General features: G+C 44.3%; 1 protein-coding gene across 1 annotated transcript in view; it reads right to left on the bottom strand.

The window, feature by feature from the left end:
* Positions 1 to 20,964, bottom strand: part of SSH2 (slingshot protein phosphatase 2) — a 127,619-nt gene extending 106,655 nt beyond the window's left edge. The window contains exon 1 of the mRNA XM_066635129.1: positions 20,778 to 20,964. Coding sequence (XP_066491226.1) covers positions 20,778 to 20,840 — 63 coding nt within the window. The 5' untranslated portion in view covers positions 20,841 to 20,964. The remainder of the gene's footprint in view (positions 1 to 20,777) is intronic.
* Positions 20,965 to 23,000: the final 2,036 nt, after the last annotated feature.

Raw genomic sequence — 23,000 nt, 5'->3', positions numbered from 1 at the left:
TGTTAGCATTTTGTGTCAGAAACCCTGATCTGCAGTAAAGACATATTGGTACTTGTACATGCAGGTTATCCCAGTGTGAGGTTCATGGGGCTTAGCAGGTAACTGGTTCTAACCCAAAGTCACCATTTTGCTTCTGGCTGTGGTCAGTTAACGTGAAGCCTGCCCACCCCCTGAACTAGAACACACCACCACTCTTCAGTGGCAAGATTTCAGAAGGGAAAATAATGGTAGGCGAGCAGTCTTCCAGAGAAGTTTGCCCCCCATGGCTAATCACATTGTGGAACCCTAAAGAAGCTTGCAGGAATCTCAGGGCTGCCTAGAACACAGTCTGAAGATCCAGTGCATTAATGATTCTTTCCATAGCTTCTCTCTCTTCTTCACATGCAATAATAGTGAACACAAAGTTAGGAGGACTGTGAACCCTGCCACATCTCCAAAACTGAGCCCAGGACTTGCTGAGAGTTGCCACCTTCTCTGAGTTTTATCCTCTCAGCCAGAACTGGAGGAAGTAAAGCCAGAAGGAAATCCAGCTGTTGCTCTTGCTGTTTGTCTACCTGTATTTGCACTAAGGCATCACAGGGGGCAAGGGCTGCATAGTAGTACAGTCACCACCATCATCTCACCCTTGACTATGGCAGCACACAGCATCCAAGGAACCACTGCCACCTTGCATGCAGAAGACAAGATGACATAGTATCCAAGACCATATCTGGAGAGGCAAAAAAGCAATCCCTTCCCAAAGATGCTCTGCAAGTGCTCATTGGCATGTTGTCTTTGGGGAGAGAGTCCACTTTGCTTGGCAGAAAGGAATGCTGCAGAAGTTCAGAGGTCCTCAATATCAGGTCAAGATGGCAGAAGGTGGCACTAAAGCAGGGACCAAGAAAGAGGAAAAGCTCTATAGTGCATAAGGCATCCGCTTAACAACTAAAAGATGCTGGGCAGAAGATAATAACCAGGGGCAATGTAGAAAACATGGCCACCATCACAAGCACCTTCATAACACTGCAGCAAATATGCATTTTCTGTAGCATCCTGATAAAGTTTATTAGTTGAAATCACTTTGGGCAGAATAAACTGGGGTTGTTCTGCACTAGAGCTTTTCCTCCTCCCGTCAGGCCTAGGGATCAAAACTTTTATAAATAGCCTATCATCAGCTGCTCCATCACAATGCCTGCACACTTCTCGCAGAGCCTGACATTCCCATAATGCTTTGCTACATTAGCAACTGTGAATTCTGAGGGACTATTGTCAGTCCCAGCTCTGTCTCTTCACTGCAAAGAAATCCAACCCAATGCAAAGTTAGCCACCCTCCCTGCTTCTTTCACTGTTGGCCTCCACAGACCTCTACCACCTGCCCACTGCTGATCAACTCTTTTCCAAGACTGCTGCATATTAGCAGTTGATTAGCAAAATACTATGCTCTTTAGTGCAAGGAAACATGGAGCATTCTGGGGAAGTTGCCTGATGTTCTGCCCCAGCCAGCACAATCAGCAAAAAGAATGAACCAGTGACAGTGAAGATAGGAAACAAATATTAAGGTCTGTATGTAGTCACTCATCTGTGGCAAGCAAGGAGTGCTTGATGGACAAAGCAGGAAATTTATTGAATATATGAACAAATAAAGCTGTCTTATACAGAGTCAGACCATTGGTCCATCAGTATTGCCCTTTCTGAGTATTGGCTTTCCTGAGTTCAGACATGACTTTTTTCCTGCCCTACCCAGAGATGCTGCCAGGGATTGAACCTAGACCTTCTGCGTGCAAAACATGGGCTGTACCACTGAGCTATGCGCCTTTCCCCAATTAGTCACTGTTACTAATTTGGAGACATTCCGAGTACTTTTAGGCAGCTAAAGAGAACATAATAAGAACATAAGAACAGCCCCATCTAGTCCAGCTTCCTGTATCTCACAGTGGCCCACCAAATGCCCCAGGGAGCACACAAGACGAGAGACCTGCACCCTGGTGCCCTCCCTTGCATCTGGCATTCTGAATCCCATTTCTAAAATCAGGAGGTTGCACATACAAATCATGGCTTGTAACCCGTGATGGACTTTTCCTCCAGAAATTTGTCCAATCCCTTTAAAGGCATCTAGGCCAGATGCAAAAACTGCTTTCCGGTTTTTCTGTCCACAAGTTTCAATGCAGAAAAAACTGTGGGCTAATAATTCTTGTGGATGCAATTGCAAGGGTGATAGGACCCCTTCATCGTTGCTAGATAATTTCCTCGACTCCATCAGATGTGTCCTTTATAGTCTGGAAAGCCAAAGAGCATTTCTTTCTGCAGTGCAAGAAGGGAGATGCAAGTCTGTCTTGCTGCTGAGCTTTCAACAGCTTTTGTCATTGTGCTTTTTTTGCTGGAACTATCTCCAATACCCAAGCCATGAGTTTGAAATAAAAGTCTCCAGGTGGAACTCCAATTACCTCCTCTGTTTGGGGAAAAATGTGCAGACTCAAAAGTCACAAAGGCACCTTGCAAACAACAGCAGCATAGCTTAGTGCCGTAAAACCGTATGACATCGACAACTTGCCAAGAGTTTGAATACATGTGATTATAAACCCACACAATCCAATTTGTATAACAGTTTCAAGTCTACAAATAGCTTCACATGTATTATCTTGTTGCAATTGTTACAACAGCCCTGCAAGGTATTATTCTCCCCATATGCTAGATATGGGGGGGACTGGACTTGAAAGGCCTGACTTGCCCAAGGCCACCTAGTGTGTTCATGACTGAGGAAAGATCTGAACCAGGAGAGTCCCAATTCACGGTTCAGCCTTTTAGCCATTATGCTACACCAGTTCTCATTGCATCAACCAAGCTGAGCTCAAAATGAAAAATGCACATAGAAATGCATGATCACAGAGCATTGCTGATGATCAAACACAAGCAATACAAAACCTCTCAGGACAAGAGCTGTTAGACAAGATATTCCTATTTGCGATAGAAAATGTCAACCAAAAACCATGTCTCTAGACTGCTAGGCTTACCATCTCTTCAGGTCATGACAAGGTAGACTTGCATTGTTTTACCCAGTTATTTTATTTTTAAAAAATTTCTACCTTGCCTTTCCCATCCTTAGGCAGCATACAAAAAATAAGACAGAACAGATCAAAGCAAAACAAGACAAAATCCACAACTGAAAAACCTGACTACATATTCCCACTCCACTGCTGCTGCAGCCATCACTCCAACAGGCAAACAAAAAAGCCAGGTATCCTGAAAGAGTGTAGAGTAGGGGACCAACCAGGCATCAACAGGGAGGACATTCCATGAAGCCAACACCTTTACTGAAAAGGCTCTCCTCCTGGTGGATGTCCAGAGCTGCCAGGTGTTTTATATTTCTATGGACAATTTTTTCCCTTTCAAAAGATTTACTATTGCATAAAATTAATGAATAGATGCCACTGCAAATACATTGGGCAAGCCTGGTAGTTTCAAAGTTGTAATTAATGTTTCTCAGGTGATTCTCACACATTCCAGGGGATAGAGTACACACGTTTTATTGATTTGTAAACAGGAGAAGGTAAAATAAAACCAAATGTACATAGTCAAAAATCAAGTTATGAATTCAACTGATTAGTCTTGATTTGCACCACACAGCCAAAGACATTCTCATTTCATCTCAAACTGCAAAGAAAAGTCAAACAAAAACTGCGACTAATTTGTGTTTCACTTTCAACATACAGAGTAGAGGCTCTTTTCCTGAAGCTGGAAATGTTTGCAGATAATAAATTATTACTATTTTGGTGGTTTTGGTTACTTTGAATGCCTAATCAGGAAAAAACTACAATGTGGCATCAAAATCAGGAAGGAAATTGTAAATGTAAATATTGCAACAGCTTTGAATCTGTTTGCATGTTAAAATTTAAAACACACGACTAATTTTTTTTCTAGTGTAATATTTTATTTCATATAATTGTGGCCTTTTGGGAACACAGTTAACACAGGACACTTGCGAAGTTTTGTTTACTCAAATGTGCTAAACCACTTTGGACTATCTAGAAAATTTCGAACTCAAAATGTTCTGGAAAACCCACTTGGCTGGCATGCCTCCAAGGACAACCACAGCAAGGTCTAACCATCAGAGCGCATAAGAGTGGTTCTTATAGTAGCCAGATCCTGAGGCAGGGACTTCAAAAGTGTTTCATACAGCTGGCTAAACAGCATTCAAGGTGCTGGCTATGGCCCAGAAATGATGTCATTGAGCAGGTGATGACCAGAAATAGTATTTTTTCTTATTTAGGAACTCATTTGCAGCAAATGACACAAGAGAAAATATGCAAATCTTGATCATATTTGCAAGATTTGGAAGAGCCCAATCATCATGTGGACTGCTTTTTCAGCAGTGCTGCTTCTACAAGGCGTCTTTTTGAAGCTCAGGAGCTGAGAAGTGATCTGCAAAGTGATGCCTCAGGAGAAGCTGCACTGCTGAAAGGGTGGCGCATGTGATCATTAAACTCTCCCAGTGCCTTGACAGCTTCACCCTGTCACACTCCTCTTGGTCTGCCTCTTCCCCCTTACTGTTCCTTGTCTTGGCCTCCTGCCACCTCTCCCTCTCAGTGCTTCTGCAGAAGTGCTGCTGTTGAAAGGGTAGCCCACATGATAACTGAGAAACAACTCATCCTTTCAGCAGCGATGCTTCTACTGATGCATCAAGTCACAGCTCTGCAGCAGATGATGGTGCACGGAGAGTTCAGTTATCCAGCCCCCATGACAAAGAGATTCTGCACTCCAAATACAGCCTGCAGGCCTTATGTTTGACACCCCCATCCTTAAGCGTTTCAGGTTGTAAAGGTCATAATCAGCACCTTGAACTGAGCTCTGGCAACCTGGTAACTTGGTAACTTCCTTAGTGTTAGCCAATAACAGTAGCATTTTCCAAGCATCTGAACTCAGCACAAAGCATAGCCACAGGCATGTCATAAGGCAAGCAGAGGAAGGATCCAAGATGAGATTCAACTGTAGGTAATGTGCACAGCTTCATCCCCACAGCAGCTCCATCCCAAACATTATCTAATCTAAGGAATAGTTTTACCACAAGAATCTCAAATAGAGGAGCTATCATATTACCATCCCTGATTTCCAAAACGTGCAAGCCAATTAACCTCCAGAGCAGCACAAACCTCATTGTCAAGGTAAGTACAGGTTAAAACAGAACTCTCAACAGCTATCTAGCTCTATACGGAAGCCATCTCATAGAATACTTGTCTGTGGTCTCTGTTCCAAAACACTGCTGCCTTTGATTTACTATAGTTTACACCCAACTGTTCCTGTTGGCAACAAACACTGAACTGTCTCGACCATTATCTCTCACTTAGATCAGACTAAAACGAGTCTTAGTCCTGTCACCTAAACAAGCACCTGCATATGGCAGACAAGCTGCTAAAACAGACACAAGGACAACCTAAGGGAACCAGGACTCACATATGCCACAATTCTGTGGAAGAGCAAACAAATAGAGAATTCGGTAGAAGGTGCACAATTCTGTTTCCTGAGGACATGAGCTTTCGTTTTTTCAAATTCTAAAAATGCATACTTTTGGCTTTGTGGCTGTAGATGTCTGCTCAACAGGAACTGCCCTTGTGCTAACACTTCAGAAGTCAGAGTGCTGCTAAATAAGGTTTTCAATATTTTGGGTTGTGTTCCCTATAATTTGCCCTTCCTAGCAGAATCAGAATCATGCAAGAAAATTATGAATTTATTTATTTTTTTAATTTACACAGGTCACAGTTTCCTAGTAGTAGGCTGGCAAATTCCCATCACCACCTCCTCGTGGTGCTAGCTGGGAACAAAGATCGACTTCAATCGGACCAACGGTGAGGGCGGTCAGCTACAGATGGTGCAACACATTGGCTGACCAAAATTCTTTTGGTCGCATCAGCAAGCAATGCCAAAACAACATCTGATACGAAAGCTAGGGTGTACTCTGAAGGCAACGCGCACTGTCCTCACCCAAATGGCATGAGACTTGACATGGAAGACGCCCTGGACTGTGCCAAATGGCGTGCGGCTTGCAGAACAGCAGACCCCGCACCAACATGGGAAAATCGCTAGGATTAAGACGACAGTTTCCTACTATAGATTTTTTTAAAAATTGCTATTACTTTTAATAAATATTGGGCCCAAATGCAGGCATTCAAGCACCAGAAAAATTAATACTGCAACTATAGCAGTTTGTTTCTCCTCCATAGTTGATGTCCTAGTGGTTGATGTCCTAATGGGACTGAAAAAAAGATGCTCCCCTGTTCATGTGCCATGTGCGAGCCATTAGTCATCGGCTCAAGTCAAAACATACTCCACCCTGCAGGAAATTAAAAAAGAGAAAAGAATGCGCATGCACACACCCTTTTGGCAAGCACATTCGGTGTTACCGAAGTTGAACCTTTGGGAGTCTCTCTGCATTCTCAAGAGCAGTCACGAATACCAGCCAGAAGCCACAGAGTCAGAAAGAAGCAGACCGAACATATCCGGTTTCACTGAACGCTTTAAAGACCACATCCTTTGCCGCTTTCATGCAATGCAAAACACAAGCAAACGTCCCAAAAACAAGGCAGGAAACACCCAGCCGTGTTTTTAATTCCTTGCATAAATTTAGAGAAGCAAAACCCTTTGCTTTGTTCTTCAGTGCAACAGCACCAATGCTAAACTTGCACTCTTTAACGTTGTATGAACTGTGTCGCTGCTACAGTACGTCATACAGAACAGCACTTTATGGAGTTCTCTGAAGCCAAATACAGGTAGGTTCCTGTAACCAAAGAGCTTACAATCTCAATTCAACAGAGGGGAGAGAGAGACAAATTACAGGAGATGTGTATAACCACTTACACATACTCAGGTGTCACTTTGGCTGCAGAATCTCCAAAGGCTTCATAGAAATGGGAGGGGATGGGAGAAGACCGAGCTGGATTTGAATGGCTGCACAACAATTGTGTTGCAGGAGGGAGTTCTGGGTAAAAGGGACAGTAAGGAAGAAGTCACAGAGCCACTGAAGAGATTGTTACTGTCGTTCTCTCACCAACTACAAATATTAAGGCACTTCCCAGCTCAGCCTCAAAAAACAAAGGAGCCCAAAGTCTGAATTCCAAAATCCAAGTCCCTGGTTTAAGTTTAGTGAAAAAGAGGCCACAGCTCAGTGGCAGAGCACCTGCTTTCCATGCAGAAGGTTCCAGGTTCAATCCCTTTGCAGCATCTCCAGGTTGGACTGGGGGAAACCCTGCTTGAAACCCCAGAGAACAGCTGACCATCAGCACAGATAGCACTGACTCAGTAGAAAGCGGCAGCATCTTGTGTTTCTCCAGAAAACACACACTCACCTCAAGCCATGTGTGGCAAACCATCATCTCAGCCCTGCATCAGTAATGCAGGGATAAAGATGCCTGCCTGCTTAATAGAGTTTCTGCATGGCTCACAAGAATAACATATATGAAGTGCTCTATATGCCTAAGGCTCTTTGCAATGTAAAATCATTTAAGACCCCTTTTCTTCCATGCTGGAACTTAAGGCAGCACAAATGGAGGATTCCGGGGAGTCCCAATCCAGGCACTGACCTAGACATAGATACTCTTTAGCTTCAGCACAGTGGCTCTTATGCGCTAAAAAGAAATGCCAGACACACACACAAAGAAAAGTCAGGGAGGGGAGGAAGGTGCCAGGTCATTCATAAAGGCTTATGATGAAGTCATGCAGCTGAATTACAATAGCCAGAACTTGGAGAAACTGAAAGAGAAAGGCCAAACAGCAGGTGAGCGAGATAACATGGCCTAGCTCTCCCAGCCCCAGTAATTGGGAGGAATAGCTGCTGACACAGGCCTTTTGGGGAAAGGAGAAGATAATGTACCTGTACAATATAAATGGCAGAGAAGAGTCAAAGGGGCCCAAGATGAGGAGCAATTCCCTACAAAACCATTCCTGGCCACCAAGTTGAGACATGGTGGGAGCAAACAGCTGGTAACTCTTCTGCTGCAACCAGGCACACAGACTGAATACACAGCAAACACAATCCATCAATATAAAAAAACTAAAGGAACTGCTTGTGAGGACTATTTGTGCCCTGGTCCCAAGTAGTACCCTATCTCAGTAGGGCAGTGTTATTCAAACTGTGCGGTGCGGCTCTTTAGGGAGGCGCGAGGAACTCAAAGGGGAGGCGTGGGATGTCCTCTCACAGCGATACAGTCACATCCCTGAGTAGAATATGAGCCTGTCTTCTGCACTTTTTTTTAAAGCAGAAGAAACCGGAGTTACTCCCTCAGAGTGACTGCGAGAGTGGCTGCTGCCGCCCCACCCTCTTCTCCCTCCACTCCAAGGCTGCTCCTTCTGTGTTGTTTCCAAAGCTCTTTGACTGCAACCCACATCTGGCAAGTGCTGAGCATGCTCAGCTTGCAGTCCTTAACCCTCACTGATCCTTGCCTGGTTGGTTCCTAGTTCCCAGCGTGGGATCACTTCTCATCAAAGTGAAATCTCTCTTTTCAACCCCCTCCCTCTTCCACTCCCCCCTTTCAATCTCCATACCTTCCCGCTTTCCTCCCCCTCCCCAAATAAAACGCTTCCTATTTTACCAGTCACCAGGGGTCTTAGTTTCCATGCAGTTGGCAAAGGGGGGAGGGAAGAGAGAGAAGCACACACTTTACTTGGCCAGGAGCAGAAAAAGGGTACTGTTTTTAAAGTGATTTATTAATCTTGTTGTTTGACTGAAGAGGAAAGGCTGTATTTTTAAAGTGATGAATCTTGCTATTTGAAGGGAATACTTATCAGCCATTGATGAAGTGATTGCCAGCCCAATCCTATCCACACTTTCCTGGGAGTAAGCCCCATTGACTCTAATGGGACTTACTTCTGAGCAGACATGCATAGGCTTGAGCTGGGCATCTCCTAGTATAGCAGAAAAATCAGCTTCCTAACCAAACCCTTATCAGCTCTGATATTTTCATGGTCTATTTTTGTTTTCCCCGCTAGCAGCTGGAAAAATTTAATTTCATTAAATTAATAAAGGGTTCAACCATATCCAAGGAGAATGGGAGAAATGACTAGTTGGATTGGGGTCCACAGGAGTGGGTGGGTGTAATGTTGGTCAGACTGGTTGCTCACAAAGTTCATTTGATAAAACAATTCTAGTGGTATGCTTACAAAGTTTTAAAAAATGAGTTCTGGACCAGACAAAATCTACCTACTCCAGCATCCTGTCTCCAACAGTGATCAGCAGCTGATCATTTCTAAAGTATGTATATTGCTGTATGTTAATAATATATTTTTAAGATCTGCATTTAATTAATGATATGATTAATATAATTAATATTGATATAGTTAATATATATTTAATATTTAATATTATAATAAATATAATATTATATTTAATATAATTAATATTTCTGGCAACTTCCTGTTTAATGATGTCACTTCCAGCCCTCAGGAACATGCTGGGGAGTCATGGCCACTAGCCACGGTGGTCAAGGGAGCCATTGGCCGGAAAAGTTTGAGTACCACTACAGTAGGGTAATCGGTACAAACAAATTACCCTATTTGTTTACTGGGTTACAAACAAACAGAACAGACAAGTGACTTGGGCCTACCTCTCACTGTGGTTGTTCAACTTATGTATCAGCTGTATCATGTTAGACAGTTACTGCAGGAACATGCAACTAAATACTCCCTCTGGCTTTCTCCCCAACTTGCTAGCTTTCCATATGTAGGATTTGTCTGTTTCAAAACAGAAGATCACACAATCTTTTCACCTGCTAACTGAAGTGGTACAGGCCAGAAACTGGTCACCCACCTCAATGAAAAGCAGGCATTCAAGGGTAGGCTGCCCCATCCAGCAGTTTATTTGAACAGCTAGAGAAATGCCCATCCCAATGACTAAGTATGTGGGCCTGCATATTGTAGAGACATTGGGACTTGCCGTTCCCCACTGATACTGTTCATTCCCCAAAGGAATGAATGACAGCCTTTAATTTATATAAAAGAAAATAGATATACTTGGCACAGTTGCTAAGAATTAAAGTTTTAAAAAAAATGTCTAAAAATCTTAAATATAGTACAAACACATTAAATCCTATGCTTATCCCTTAAAACTCAACTCGTGTCTCTCTGTCACATACACTGAACTAAAGCCAGCTTGTCTATGCTATTTAAATACTATGGGAAAATGTTTGGTTTCTAAGGAAAGCATTATACATATATTACAGTTCATATTATATTCAGTATTTAACACAATCCACCAAACAGCATGACTGAGGAAGAAATGTTGCTTGCCCCAACAACTGCTGCCTTCGCTTCAGGAAAATTCCAGGCCCACAATCCACACTCTGTATTGGACTGTGGCCGTTGACAATGTACTTGCAAGTGAACACAGAGCCAAGTAGAGATCCATTGGTTTCCCAAGTGCCTCCCCTGTTTGTAGCTGTCATGCAAAAAACAGGCTCTAGCCCTGCATGACTGAAGGTTTTGGATTATGCCATACTGAGTAGTGAACAGATAAGCTTTAATTGTTATAGCAACCAGTTCTCACACACAGACACACAAACACACACTTATTCAGGAAATGCAAGAATTACAAAATGGGAAACTTGATGTAAATCAATCTTTTGATTCTGGCAATATAAGCCGATCCACCCAGTTGCCTAGAAGCAACACTAGGATGAGGCAGCGTCTGGGATGAAAGGACAGCTTGCCTCAACAGCACCTGAGGTGACACAAATCTATACAACTGACCAAGGTTCCCTTGGAGTGAAAAGAACCCCAGCACTTTGGCCCATAGAGTTTACTGGGAAATTCTAGATAGCCTGTGACCAGGGTCTATCTGGAACAGGCTCCTAAACAAACCTACCCATGACCCTCGCTCCTCTACAAAGGTCCTTGGTGATTCTCCACTGCCCAAAGTGTGGCAGGTGTCCATAAGAGCCTTCTCAGTGATGGCCCCTAAACTATGAATGGCCTCCCAATAGAGGCACTCTGGTCCCTTCCCTGCCTGCCTTCAGGAGGACAGTGAAGAAACTGTGACTTAGTTAAACTTTTCAGAATTCTCTGGAATGTGTTTTATCCTGCTGCGTTTTTCTTTATATGTCAAGTTTTTTTAAATCAACGCATGCAATTTTATTTGAATGTAACCTGACTTGAGTACAATTCTGTGTAGAAAGGCAGAATATTCATTAATAAAGCAATCTAACAAAATGGGAGTCCAGGGGGAAAAGCCACTCTTCTTCACCCATGTATTCTCAGCCCCTTGTTCTGATTTTTGGTATGCTAGAATGTGACTCGATAGCAGTTGATGAAATGACCCCAGGACAGCCTTGTTCACCTGTGTCATCCAGCCAAGTGTGTCAAGGAATCTTTTACAGCAGGTGTAGACAGGTGGTAAAAAGTCACCCATATGGGCTCAGACCATTGTGCACTTAACAGCACAAGAGAGAGAATGAATGAATGAATGAATTAGCAAGCATGTTGTGAATTGGCAGTTTAATATAGATTTATAGGCCTATAAAAATGCTATTGTGGTGACAACATCACTCTTGGTTGAAAGTATAAGCACGGGAAAGAGTGCATACAACTCCAGGAAGACACAAAGCTAGCCAAACCTTTGGAGCGCGCCTTGTCCCAAGTGTGCCATGCCTACACCGCTTGTGAAAGCATAATTGTGAACATCTCATTTTCATTGGACAGTGCAAGACAAACTCCAGCAGCTGCCAAATCTGAACAGTTGCACTAATGTTATCCAGATCCTCAGCACATTTTATGTTTGGCAGAAATTTAAACCTGGTTTTTCCAGGGTTATGCTCTCTGGAGTTGCTCCTCCCCCACCTTCACTGTCAAGATATTTTGCTTGACACCAGGCATCTCTCCTGCATTTGTGGGATTTGGCTGACAACTGATCAGAAACCACCAAGTGCACTCAAGTTCATACAAAGTTGTCTCCCTCTGAAATCACCTTCAACTTTGAACATTTCTGTCCTCATGCACTTTCCTCTGATCTACAGAATGCATTCATGGAACACAAGTGCTAGATAAACATTTTAAAGTGCTTCTCGGCAAGCCTTAGCCATATGAAGATGGGGTAACACTACGCTTGAGTGGCTTGCCTAAGGCTACTTAAGTTTGTGGCAAATGCACTATTTGAACCACTATGTCCAACTTCCTGGTTCATACTCTTGTTGGCATCCTACAGTCTCGGAAGACTATGATATCGCACTCTGAAAAGTGGTTCTGGAACAGAGTGTCCTCTCCAGTGTGCGAAGCCTGGGTAAAGTAGATATGGAGGATAGACTGTTACCCATGCAGCAGATCCCCTCTCTCCACATCGCTGAAATGGTCCTTATGCCACTATGCTTCACCAGCTACCTTGCCGGCTATGCAGAACAACTGGCCAAAAGTCACCCAAGTGAACTTCATGGCTGAACAGGGTTACAAGCATAGGCATCCCCTGTATAAAGCTTATCATTTCGTTTCCAACTAGAGTCATTGGTAACAGATTCCCCTAAATTCCAGCTGCAAAAAAGTTACAACAGCTTTTCCCACAATGGATACCTTTACAAGTGGGTGGGCCATGTGTATAGCTGGTTTCAGAATTTGGGGGAACAGAAGCTTGGACTGACTTTCGGGGGTCCTTCATGCCAGAAGGAACAGCAGTCAGCCCTTTAGCAATCTCAGGACCCCAGCAAACACCCAAACTCACCACCCACTGCAGCAAGACAGAGACTAACACAGGCGGGCCTTTGGATTGCCTTCTCCTATGACTGGCAAGAAAGCAGACTGTGGCATTTTAATCTTCAGTGCTTTAAGCTTCCTAATTTGGGGGGCAGTGGGGGGGGGGAGAACGACAGAACGTGCATTTTCCTACAAGAAAATCAGCCATCTCTTTCCTTTCTGGGTCAGCCGCCTTCTCTGCCCTCGGGAAACAATAAGGTCTCTTATTGGAGTAAGCAAATAAACTACAGAAGAGGAAATCAAAGACCAGGACCCCACCCAGAAGCATCCTCCCTCTCTAAAGAGAAAAAAGCATTCCAAATAAAAATAAAGATCAGGCGCAATCATTTCCACAAATAGGAACAAGGAAGGAGAGCTGGCCTGCCTGCCTACCATTGTCCCCTCCATGGAGTTCTACTGCTTGACAGCAATGACGTTAACAGTAGCCAGCTACAAACTGGCATCTTAAACCTAAACTCTCCTATTTTTCTTATTTACATCCCATTCTCCCTCAAGGTAATTTTATAATTAGCATATAAAATAAGTAAAAGATGTGTTTCCATTGCAGGAAAATTCGCTATAAAGTACCAGGGGGAACCAAAAGGAAAGACACTGATTTGTAAACATTTAGACCTCATTCACACAGTGTTCACAAATCTTCACAAGAGTGTCAAGATGTGCTCCCAACACCCCAACTGCAAAGCAAGTCTGAAAATGAGACCTCAACCTCTATGCCAACATCTGAGAAAGGAAATCTGCCTCATGATAATAGCTAGTACTTGGCACAGTGCAAGCCAGAGAACAAATGGAATAGAAGTAAGGGTGTCTAACACAAGGTCCATGAGCTGGATATGGCCTTCAAAAGCTCTTTATCTGGCCTGTGTGATAGTAGGGCTCTCCCAGCACCACCTGCTGAAGGGGCAGCCCACACTGCTGAAAGGGCAGCCCACATGATTTAGGCTCTCCCAGCACCACCCTTTCAGCATTGCAACTTCTGCCAAGGTGCTGGCAGGAAGAGACTGAAGGAGGCCTCAGAAGACAAGGAACAGTACAGAGGCAGACCAAGACAGGTGAGAAAGGGAAAAGCTGCAGATGCCCTGGGAGAACCCAGCTATCATGCAGGCTGCCCTTTCATGCTTCTGCATGATGAGGGATGACTTTGCAGAGCACCTCTCAGATGCTGAGCTGCAAAGACACACCTTGGCAGAAAGGGCATTTCTTAAAAGGGTGACCCATGTGATCACTGGGCTCTCCCAAACCTTGAAATATCAAGATTTGCATATTTTCTCTTCTGTCATTTGCAACTAATGAGTGCTTACTTCTGGGCATTGTCTGCCTACTGACATCACTTCCTGTTTAATGGCATCACTTCTGGCCCTCAGCAGGCATCATAAATGCCTGCTGTGTGGAATGTGTTTGAGAGCCCTGGGATAGGATACTGGGCTACAAGCAACCCAAACTGGCCTTGAATTGGAGGCAGGATGGGAGGATTTGTAGCAACCACCAGGAACCTAGGCTTGACAAATGTGACAACTCAGGCATGCACGGGACTTCTTTCCTTCCCCTTCAGCAATCCTTTCGTTAGAAGAAAGAAGGCATTTCAGTGGCAGCCAGAAATGTGTCTATAATAATTTGAATAATTTTTCCGTGATTGTTTTTAGCATGTAAAATCCCCTAAGAATCAAGAATGAAGCAAAGACTAGAGTTTAGAAATTAACTATTTCTCAAAGGTTCAGTCCCTCAGGGGCACCTAGCAAACTGAAAATGTAATTAGATATTCCGCGACAACCACCTGTTGAACTAAATTTTTAGAATGTGTTGCTATAGTAATTGCTCCCTTTCCTGGGCACTCCTAAGAAGTAGAGTCTTAGCTTTTAAAAAACAACAATGCAGGAACAGGGCTACAGAAATCTTTCCTTAGATGTCAACACTGTAAAGGGCTGAAAAGAGGCCTATTTCCCAAGAATTATAATAATATTTCTAGGCAGAAGGGACATGAGTATTCTATGATCCTACAGTCACACCACAAAAAGCAAAGAAATAGGTACTGGGCATCTTCCTCACTTTCCACTTGCTGCAACAAAATTGTTTCTAGTCCTTATGACTGCAAAAGTGTACCTGGAAGTATGGGAACAATGTCTGAAACGGAGAGAAGAGGGCTAAGCCTCTAACTACAAAGGATGGAAAGTAGACCCATGTGTTTACACCAGATCTGCCTCCCTCTTATGCAGCATTAGGGCAGAATGTCCAATTTTATCAGCAAATGAGAGCCCACAGTCAACGATGCTATTATCCTTCTCCATACCTTACTTCTCCATAATCTCTGCCCAATGCTCTTGCAACTGATTGCCAGTACTAAAGAACCAGGCTAGGAAAAGGGTTCCTGAAAGAAAGTTCTACACTCCTCACCCAAACACCCCTTTGCAGTTAAATAGGACACACACATACTCTGCATTTTATACACAATTAAGCCAGGGTTGCTGCCAATCTGTGTTAATTGAGTCTGCTTAGGACCTCTAGAGATCAGGGTATGGGGCTTCAGCATCACCTGGAGCTCTTGGCCGCTTACCATAATGAAAAGTAGAATTTGACAAGTTGCATCTAGATGTATTCATCTGTATAATTCACACAGGTGGCAGAATTCAACTTTTTTTTGGAGAACATTGATTGTTTTTATTGCAAAGCATACACAAATACAGTTGCTTTGGATCACATTCCTTCAGCTGCCACAGTCTGGAAGGAGACAGTAGGCTTTAAGAATGCTCCGTGTAGAGCAGGTTCATACTGCCACCAACAAAGCTGAACACAAACATGCATTGTGGGGGCCTAACAGGGGCTCAATACATTCCCAACCCATTTTTGCTGCTCCTGCCTTGCCAAAGCAGGTGCATTGTCAAGCATCTAGCTGGGGGCTGCTTTCAGCATTAGAGGTTGCAAGCTATGTGGGCCTGTATGAGGCATTTAAACACCCCCAAACCATCTTTGTATGTTTAGCATTTTCCACTCCAAGACAGACTGCCTCTGTCATTTCCCAGGATGAGGCCCTAGGAGCAGCAACTGGCTGTCAGGTTCCTCCAACAGTAATTGCAACAGCCAAACTTGACATTTGTATAGTGCAACGATCTCCAAACTGGAGGTCGGGGACCCACTAGTGGACTGTGAAACTGACAAGGCAGATTAGGCTATGTGCATCAAGGTTTAAACAACCTGCTACTTGGGGAGAAGGGGGGAGAAGCACTGCTGCCCAATCACCATTATAGCCACAGAGGATTAAGTGGCTGGTAAACTTTTTTTTCAGATGGGTCCCAATGCTGAAAGTTTGGGAACTATGGTACTTTTGAATGTTCAAGATAACATGTGAAGTGCTTTGAAGTAACTGTTACACCCACCCTGCATGATAACTTAGTATTATCCCCAAACTGCAGCTGCGGAGCTGAGGCTGAGAGGGAGCTGTTTGCCTTGGGCCACAAAGCGAGGTCTATGGCATAAGCGAAATTAAAACCAGGAAAGCCACAGTTCACAGGTCAGTCTCTTGGTCACTATGCTACACCAGCACTCTTAGTAAACACAGCTGCACCCAAGTGATTTGGGGTCCCCCATGAGGCTCCCAAGTGGATTTTGCTTACCCTGTTTTACAGCATTTCTAAGGTGTAAACCAAATTCAGCAGCTGGATTTCTCATTCTGAGGATTTGTGCTGGCTGGGCTGACTTAGCAGATAGCAAAGTTAGACAGCAATGTACTGTATAACACTTGCAGAAAACAATATCAGAGGTGATAAACTGAGCACATCAGTATTTCTAGTAGAGCAGCTGAAGTAGAATTAAGAGGCCCTGCTAATAAAAATCATCACCTCAAGGAAGGGTCTGAGGTATTTAATAACATGCTTAAAGCTGGCATCTCTCAAATGGTACCAAGAGTTAATTGCTTTGGAAGATTTTAAAACAATCTTAAGAGCTGGTATACTGCAGCAGTTAAGACACTGAGCTGTGAGCCACAAGTTCTCAATTCAAATCTCACCTCAATCATGAACTCCAGTAGGGAGCCTTACGCAAGCCATTCTACTGTCAGCATCAGTGCCCGTAACTGCACTAACAGGACTGTAGCACAAATCTACCTTCCAAGGTTAAGGATTACCCAGAGAATTTATGTAAAACATCTTCCAACACTTAAGATATACAATAGTCATTTTATTATTTTAAAGGAGGTGACAAGTGCTACAAAAGGGGAAAAATGAGAAAAGGACAAAACTGTTTTTTGAATAGAACATAATTATAGAGAGATGGACAGCTAGAAAGACACCTAGTCCAACCCTATCCCCAAATCACAGCACACCACAAACTAAGAGGGGAGATTCTGCTCAAAGTTTCTCAGGTAGCAATATCTCCAGGTGACTCAAGCCAAATTAAAATCAGCAGGAAAAGAACACACACTACTGTATTAACAAACGCCAGCTGGATCCTTTCAATAGCATCACATCACACAGCAGCAGCATTTAGAAGTTAGCCCAGGATGCCCATTCTTTATCAACACCTTGTCAGCATCTGGTCCTAGATTTTAAATGCCTCCAACGCAGACATTGCAAACAGACATGCACGAAAAGGGACTCTTGAGCCTGGACAGAATCAACTTCACTTAAAGTCTGTTTAATGAGATGGCACAATGATTTCAAAACTCCAGAGCTTTCATTTGTGGAGGCCTATTTTCAAACTTGAGTGGTGAAAAGTGTCTGGCTTTGCAATGTTTTTGCAATTGCCCATGGCCTAACTTAGGAGCAGTGGCCTACAGCTTAAAAATTACAGGATCTGTCACCTTTTACAAAGGGTGCAGGAGGTCTGGTCTAGAGGGTAGAGCCTCCATTTGCCTGAAGATAACACCCACAAGGTCGCCACTGGCACCGTGCGACCTTGAAGCAGCTGACAAGCTGAGCGGAGTTATTCCATCTGCTCTGAGTGTGGGAGGATGGAGGCCAGAATGTGAAACCAGATCAGAAAGAAACATCTGAGTGCTGTGGTTCTTGGAAGATAGAACCTTCTTTCAATTGTAAAAATCCCTACGGGGATTTAAATAGCCTGCCTATGTAAACTGCCTTAAATAAAGACCAAGAAAGGCGGTATATAAATACAGTGGTGCCTCGCAAGATGAAATTAATTTGTTCCGCAAGTCATTTCGTATTGCGAAAATTTCGTCTTGCGAAGCGCGGTTTCCCATAGAAATGCATTGAAATTTAATTAATGCGTACCTATGGGCAAAAAAAGTCAGAACAAAGTCAAATTTGGTTTACAAAGTGTTTATTAAGTGCTCTTTAAAGGCATACATACTGTACAGAGGATTTCAAAAATTTCAAGCACAAAACTTCAACTTTTTAATTTTAAAAATTTGTCTTGCGAAGCACAGCCATAGAAAATATTCGTCTTGCAAAGCACGGCATAGAAAAATTCGTCTTGCGAGTTACCAGAAAAAAATCGCAAAAACGCTTTCGTCGTGCGAGTTTTTCGGTGTGCGAGGCATTCGTCTTGCGAGGCACCACTGTACCTGTATTATTATTATTAAATATTTTTTGATTGCAATCCTATACACAAGCCATTTTCAACCACTGTGCCATGGCACACTGGTATGCCGCGAGTGGTTCACAGGTGTGCCACAGGAATTTGGGGGAAAGGTCATTTATTAATAGGGCCAATGGGAAATGTGAGCCCCCACTGGCAGCATGGTGTGCCTTGACAATTGTCAAAAACCTGGTGGTGTGCCTTGACCATTTTAGTGCCTTGTCAGTGTGCCCTGAGACGAAAAAGGTTGAAAATCACTGCTATACACCCTTATTTGGAAGTAAGCTCAACTCTGCAATGCAAACATGACTAGAATCCCATATACCCTTCCAAAGTTCAAGGCCTTCCAAGTGGGCCCAGCTCAAAATCCACAATGACATTTTTGAAACAGAGGGATGACTATGAGGTACCAGACCCAGTGGTAGCCCCCCTCAGTGTGGAACTCAATTCTTAAGGATGTTGGGCTCACTCCTGATGATGCAAGTTTTAGGAAGCTGATGGAGCCCTCATAGGCAAGTGCTTTACAAAGATGCTTTGAAGTAGCAATTCAGTTTGTTTATTGTAATGTTTTTGTATAGATTTGTCTCATCTTACTCAGAAGCTGCCTGAGGAACCACAAGGTGACAAAAGTTAAACAGTCCCATAACAGTATTCCCTCTTAGCAGCAGGCTTCTGACTGCAATTCAAAGTAACAAGAACAGTGACCACAAAATGTGACCAAAACATGAGCACCTTCAGATTCACAGCCTATGCGAGGCATACTCTTCCTTCTCTTCTTTGGAACATTGCTTTTCAACAGAGTCACAAAACCAGACTTCACACAATGCACCTCAAAGGTCACAGAAGAGCCACAGGATCAAGATAGGGGGGTATCAAAGTTTTTCTGAAAAAAAACCCTTCCCTTCTAAAATGGCAAGATGTCATCCCCACACCAGAAAAGGGGCTCATCAACATCCATGTTTTGCCCCTAGGGCTGACATGGCGCTTTGGGAAGCCAGATGGCACCCTGTGGGGGATGGATTCAGCTACTGGTTGCTTACCCCACAATACATTGTTAAAAAAAGACCACAAAATGCAAAACCATCCAAAATTAATACAGTAATAGTCATTTTTCAAAAACCAAAAGCCTGTGGAGTCCTCTGCCAATCATTTTGTTTTGTGTGGTACTGGGCATGGAAAACTCCACTGTTAGGAAGCGACACAGAAATGGCAATGTATTATAAAAAGGAATGATTATGGGGCCACACAGAAATGGAGGCGCAGGGGAGAGAATATCAACAACTGCTGTGGATAAGTCTCACAGAAAGACAGGCTGTGATCCTTCCCCCCTCCTCCCCTGGTTTTTGACACATTACGAAACAGAAAAAAAAAAGCTATCAGCGGCCACAGAGACAAATCACATTTATATGCTCACCCATACTAGAACCACAGGCTGATAACGGGTTAAAAAACAAAAATGGAAAAAGTGTGTGCCAAAATCAAGATGATAATAAATGTGTGCCAAAATAATAAAAATGTGTGCCAAACAGCTGTCCCATTACATACATTTCTACACACACACAAATGAACCAATAGAAGATTGGGAGTAAATCAATGCAACATAATAAATCTCATCTACAAATAACATTTGTGCAAGAAAATGAGCAAGCACCATCTATAATTAAAACATACCTTTGCATAAAAAATATGAATTTAGAAATAATGACAGGCAGAAAACTGGAAAAGGTCATTTACACACACACACACACCCCTCAATCCTTTTTAAGACATGCACACAAACACACACACACACACGTACATGTATACACACACATTTTATAGATACACACACAAAAAGACCTCAATCCTTTCTTAAGACACACAAACATATACACACACATGTATATACACATTTTATATTTATATACACACAAAAAGACCTAAATTCTTTCTTAAGACACACACACATATACAAAAACATACATACATATACACACACACAAAAAGACCTCAATCCTTTTTAAGACACACACATACATATACATGTACATGAATACACACACATTGTATACACACACCTCAATCCTTTCTTAAGACACACACACACATACACACATTTTATATACACACACACACAGACAAAATGACCTCAATCCTTTTTTAAGACACAAATACACACACACACATATACATAGGCATCTACATATGCCTATATGTGTGTGTATACACACGCATATGCATACATATACATATATATATAGGCACATACATATATAACACATTATATACATGTGTTACACACACACAGAACCTGGGGTCAAGCAACACACCACCCCTTGTCATGATACTGGGGCTGGGAGGCTCCTAGGAAGAGGAAGGATGGAATGAATGGGCTGCTGCAGCTATCACTGCAGGCCTGGGAAAGGCAGGAGGACGGAAGGGGGAGGGGGACAAAATACAGGGGAGAGAGAGAAGTGGGGGGGCCCGGCAGCGAGGCGCGCGCATGCGCAGAGGCGCGGGCCGGACCCCGTGTGGAGCGTCCGCGCGCTTTCCCCTCGCGCTGAGACACTCACCGAGGCGCAGGGGCTGGAGGTGGCGCTGGGGGTAGGCGAGCGCTGGACCGTCACCAGAGCCATCGGGGCGCGGCGGGGCCTCCCCGGCCGGCCTGCCGGGGACCTTTACTCCATGGCGGTGTCAGGGACGAGACGGAAGGGAAGGGGGAAAGGGTGGCGGCTGAGGCGGCCGCGAGGGGAGGGGGGAGGGCGTCAACGGCAGCAGCTCCTCACCCACCAACGGTCTCTCGCTGACTGAGGCGCGGCGGGGCTGGACCGGCCGGGCACAATGAGGCGCCAGCGCGCATGCGCCACCTGTCACAGGGAGACCCCGCCCACGTGCTCCGAGCGGCCGCGCCCCAAGGCTGCTTAACCCTTGCGTGGCCGCACTGCACCTCTGCTCTTGTCCCTAGGTCTTTGTCGGTGGCGTAGCTGGTGGGGAGGGAGGAGCGCTCAGTCTGGTGTGGGGCAAGCGACCCCTCCCTTCGGAGCCATTCCCGGCGGTGGGGAGCAAAACGGAGCGTACGACTGAGCGCTCCTCCCCCCCTCCAGCTACGCCACTGGTCTTTGTTCCAGAATTCTGCATACAGACAGACAGATAGACAGGGCTCAGTTATCGTTGCTTTAGACTCTGCACAGCAGGTAGAAATTCAACAGGTATATCCAGAGTTCTCCCAGATCAAAGCCTATAAGAACATAAAAGAGCCCCTCTGGATCAAGCCAAAGGCCCATCTGGTCCAGCTTCCTGCATCTCACAGTGCCCCCCCCCCCGCCACCTAGGCCGCAGTGAGCACCCAAGACAGCAAGAGACCTGCATCCCAGTGCCCTCCCTAGCACCTGGCATTCTGAGGTCGCCCACTTCTAAAGCCAGCAGGTTGCACAGACCCATCGTGGCTTGCAACCCAGGATGGACTTTTCCTCCAGAAATCTGTCCTCTGAAAGGCATCCAAGCCAAATTCTTTTGCAAGGAGTTCCACAGACTAACCACACGCTGGGCAAAGAAATATTTTCTTTTGTCCGTCTGAACTCTCCCAACACTCAGTTTTAGTGAATGTCCCCTTGTTCTGGTGTCATGTGAGAGGGAAAAGAACATCCCCCTTATCCACTTTATCCATCCCCTGCATAATTTTGTATGTCTCCATCATGTCCCCCCTCAGCACCTTTTTTCTAGACTGAAATGCCCCAAACACTGTAGCCTTTCCTCATAAGGAAGGTGCCCCAGCCCAGTAATCATTTTGGTTGCTCTCTTCTGCACCTTTTCCATCTCCACTATATCCTTTTTGAGATGTGTCGACCAGAACTGGATGCAATACTCCAGGTGTGGCCTATCAAGTCCAGCATCCTGTTTCCCACAGTGACCAATACTTCTGAGAAGTGTAGAAGCAGGACATGCAGGGAAATGGCCTTCGCCTGCTGCTGCTTCCCAGCAATTGGTATTCAGAGGCATACTGCTGGCTCCATACAACCATGGATAGTATTATGTCCTATTAATTTGTCTAATTAAGGCCCAAATCCTAACCAACTTTCCAGTAGTGACACACCTGTGCCCATGCAGCATGTGCTGTGTTCTGCAGTTGGAGGGCAGTCAGGGAGGTCTCCTTAAGGTAAGGTAGGGCTGCACCTGGCATTTAGCCAAATTCGTCCCTCCTGTGACCAAAACACTTCATTCCAGAGCACCAGTACCAAGATTGGGATGACACAATGCTCTGGTACATTACATCTATGGTGCAATGCCCCAGCAGGCATTGAGACTGGATTTCCCCAAAATGCAATGGGCTATAGTGCTGCGTTGTCCCGATCTTGGGATTAGCAGTTGCGCAGTACTCTGGAACACAAAGTGCCGGCCACACCAGGGAACACATTCCCGGAACTTTGCATACCGCTGTTCATGTTTGGAACTTTGCATACCACTGGGGTAAAGCTGCATTGCCCTTACCTCAGAGCTGGAAAGCTGGTTAGGATTGCGCCATAAGTGACAAATTGTCACTTTTAAGTGATCCTAAGAATGTAATTGCCACTCTTGTGGCAGTGAATGCCATACATCAATTATGTGCCATACATTAATTCCTTTTGCCCATTTGGAAAGGTGAAGCTTCCATCCTTCCCTACTTATTCCTGTTACGTATTACGATTGCTGTGCCCAGCTCCATCAATGTACATAAGCCATCAATACACCTCAATGCCAAGGAACTCCATGCCTGTTGAGTTTCTGACTTTTCTGTAGTCAAAGGCAATACTCAACAC

The sequence above is a fragment of the Tiliqua scincoides genome, chromosome 8 (assembly GCF_035046505.1).
Source record: "Tiliqua scincoides isolate rTilSci1 chromosome 8, rTilSci1.hap2, whole genome shotgun sequence".
Lineage (NCBI taxonomy): Eukaryota > Metazoa > Chordata > Lepidosauria > Squamata > Scincidae > Tiliqua > Tiliqua scincoides.
Note: the sequence above shows the minus strand (reverse complement) of the source record. Positions and strands in the feature narration are given on the sequence as shown.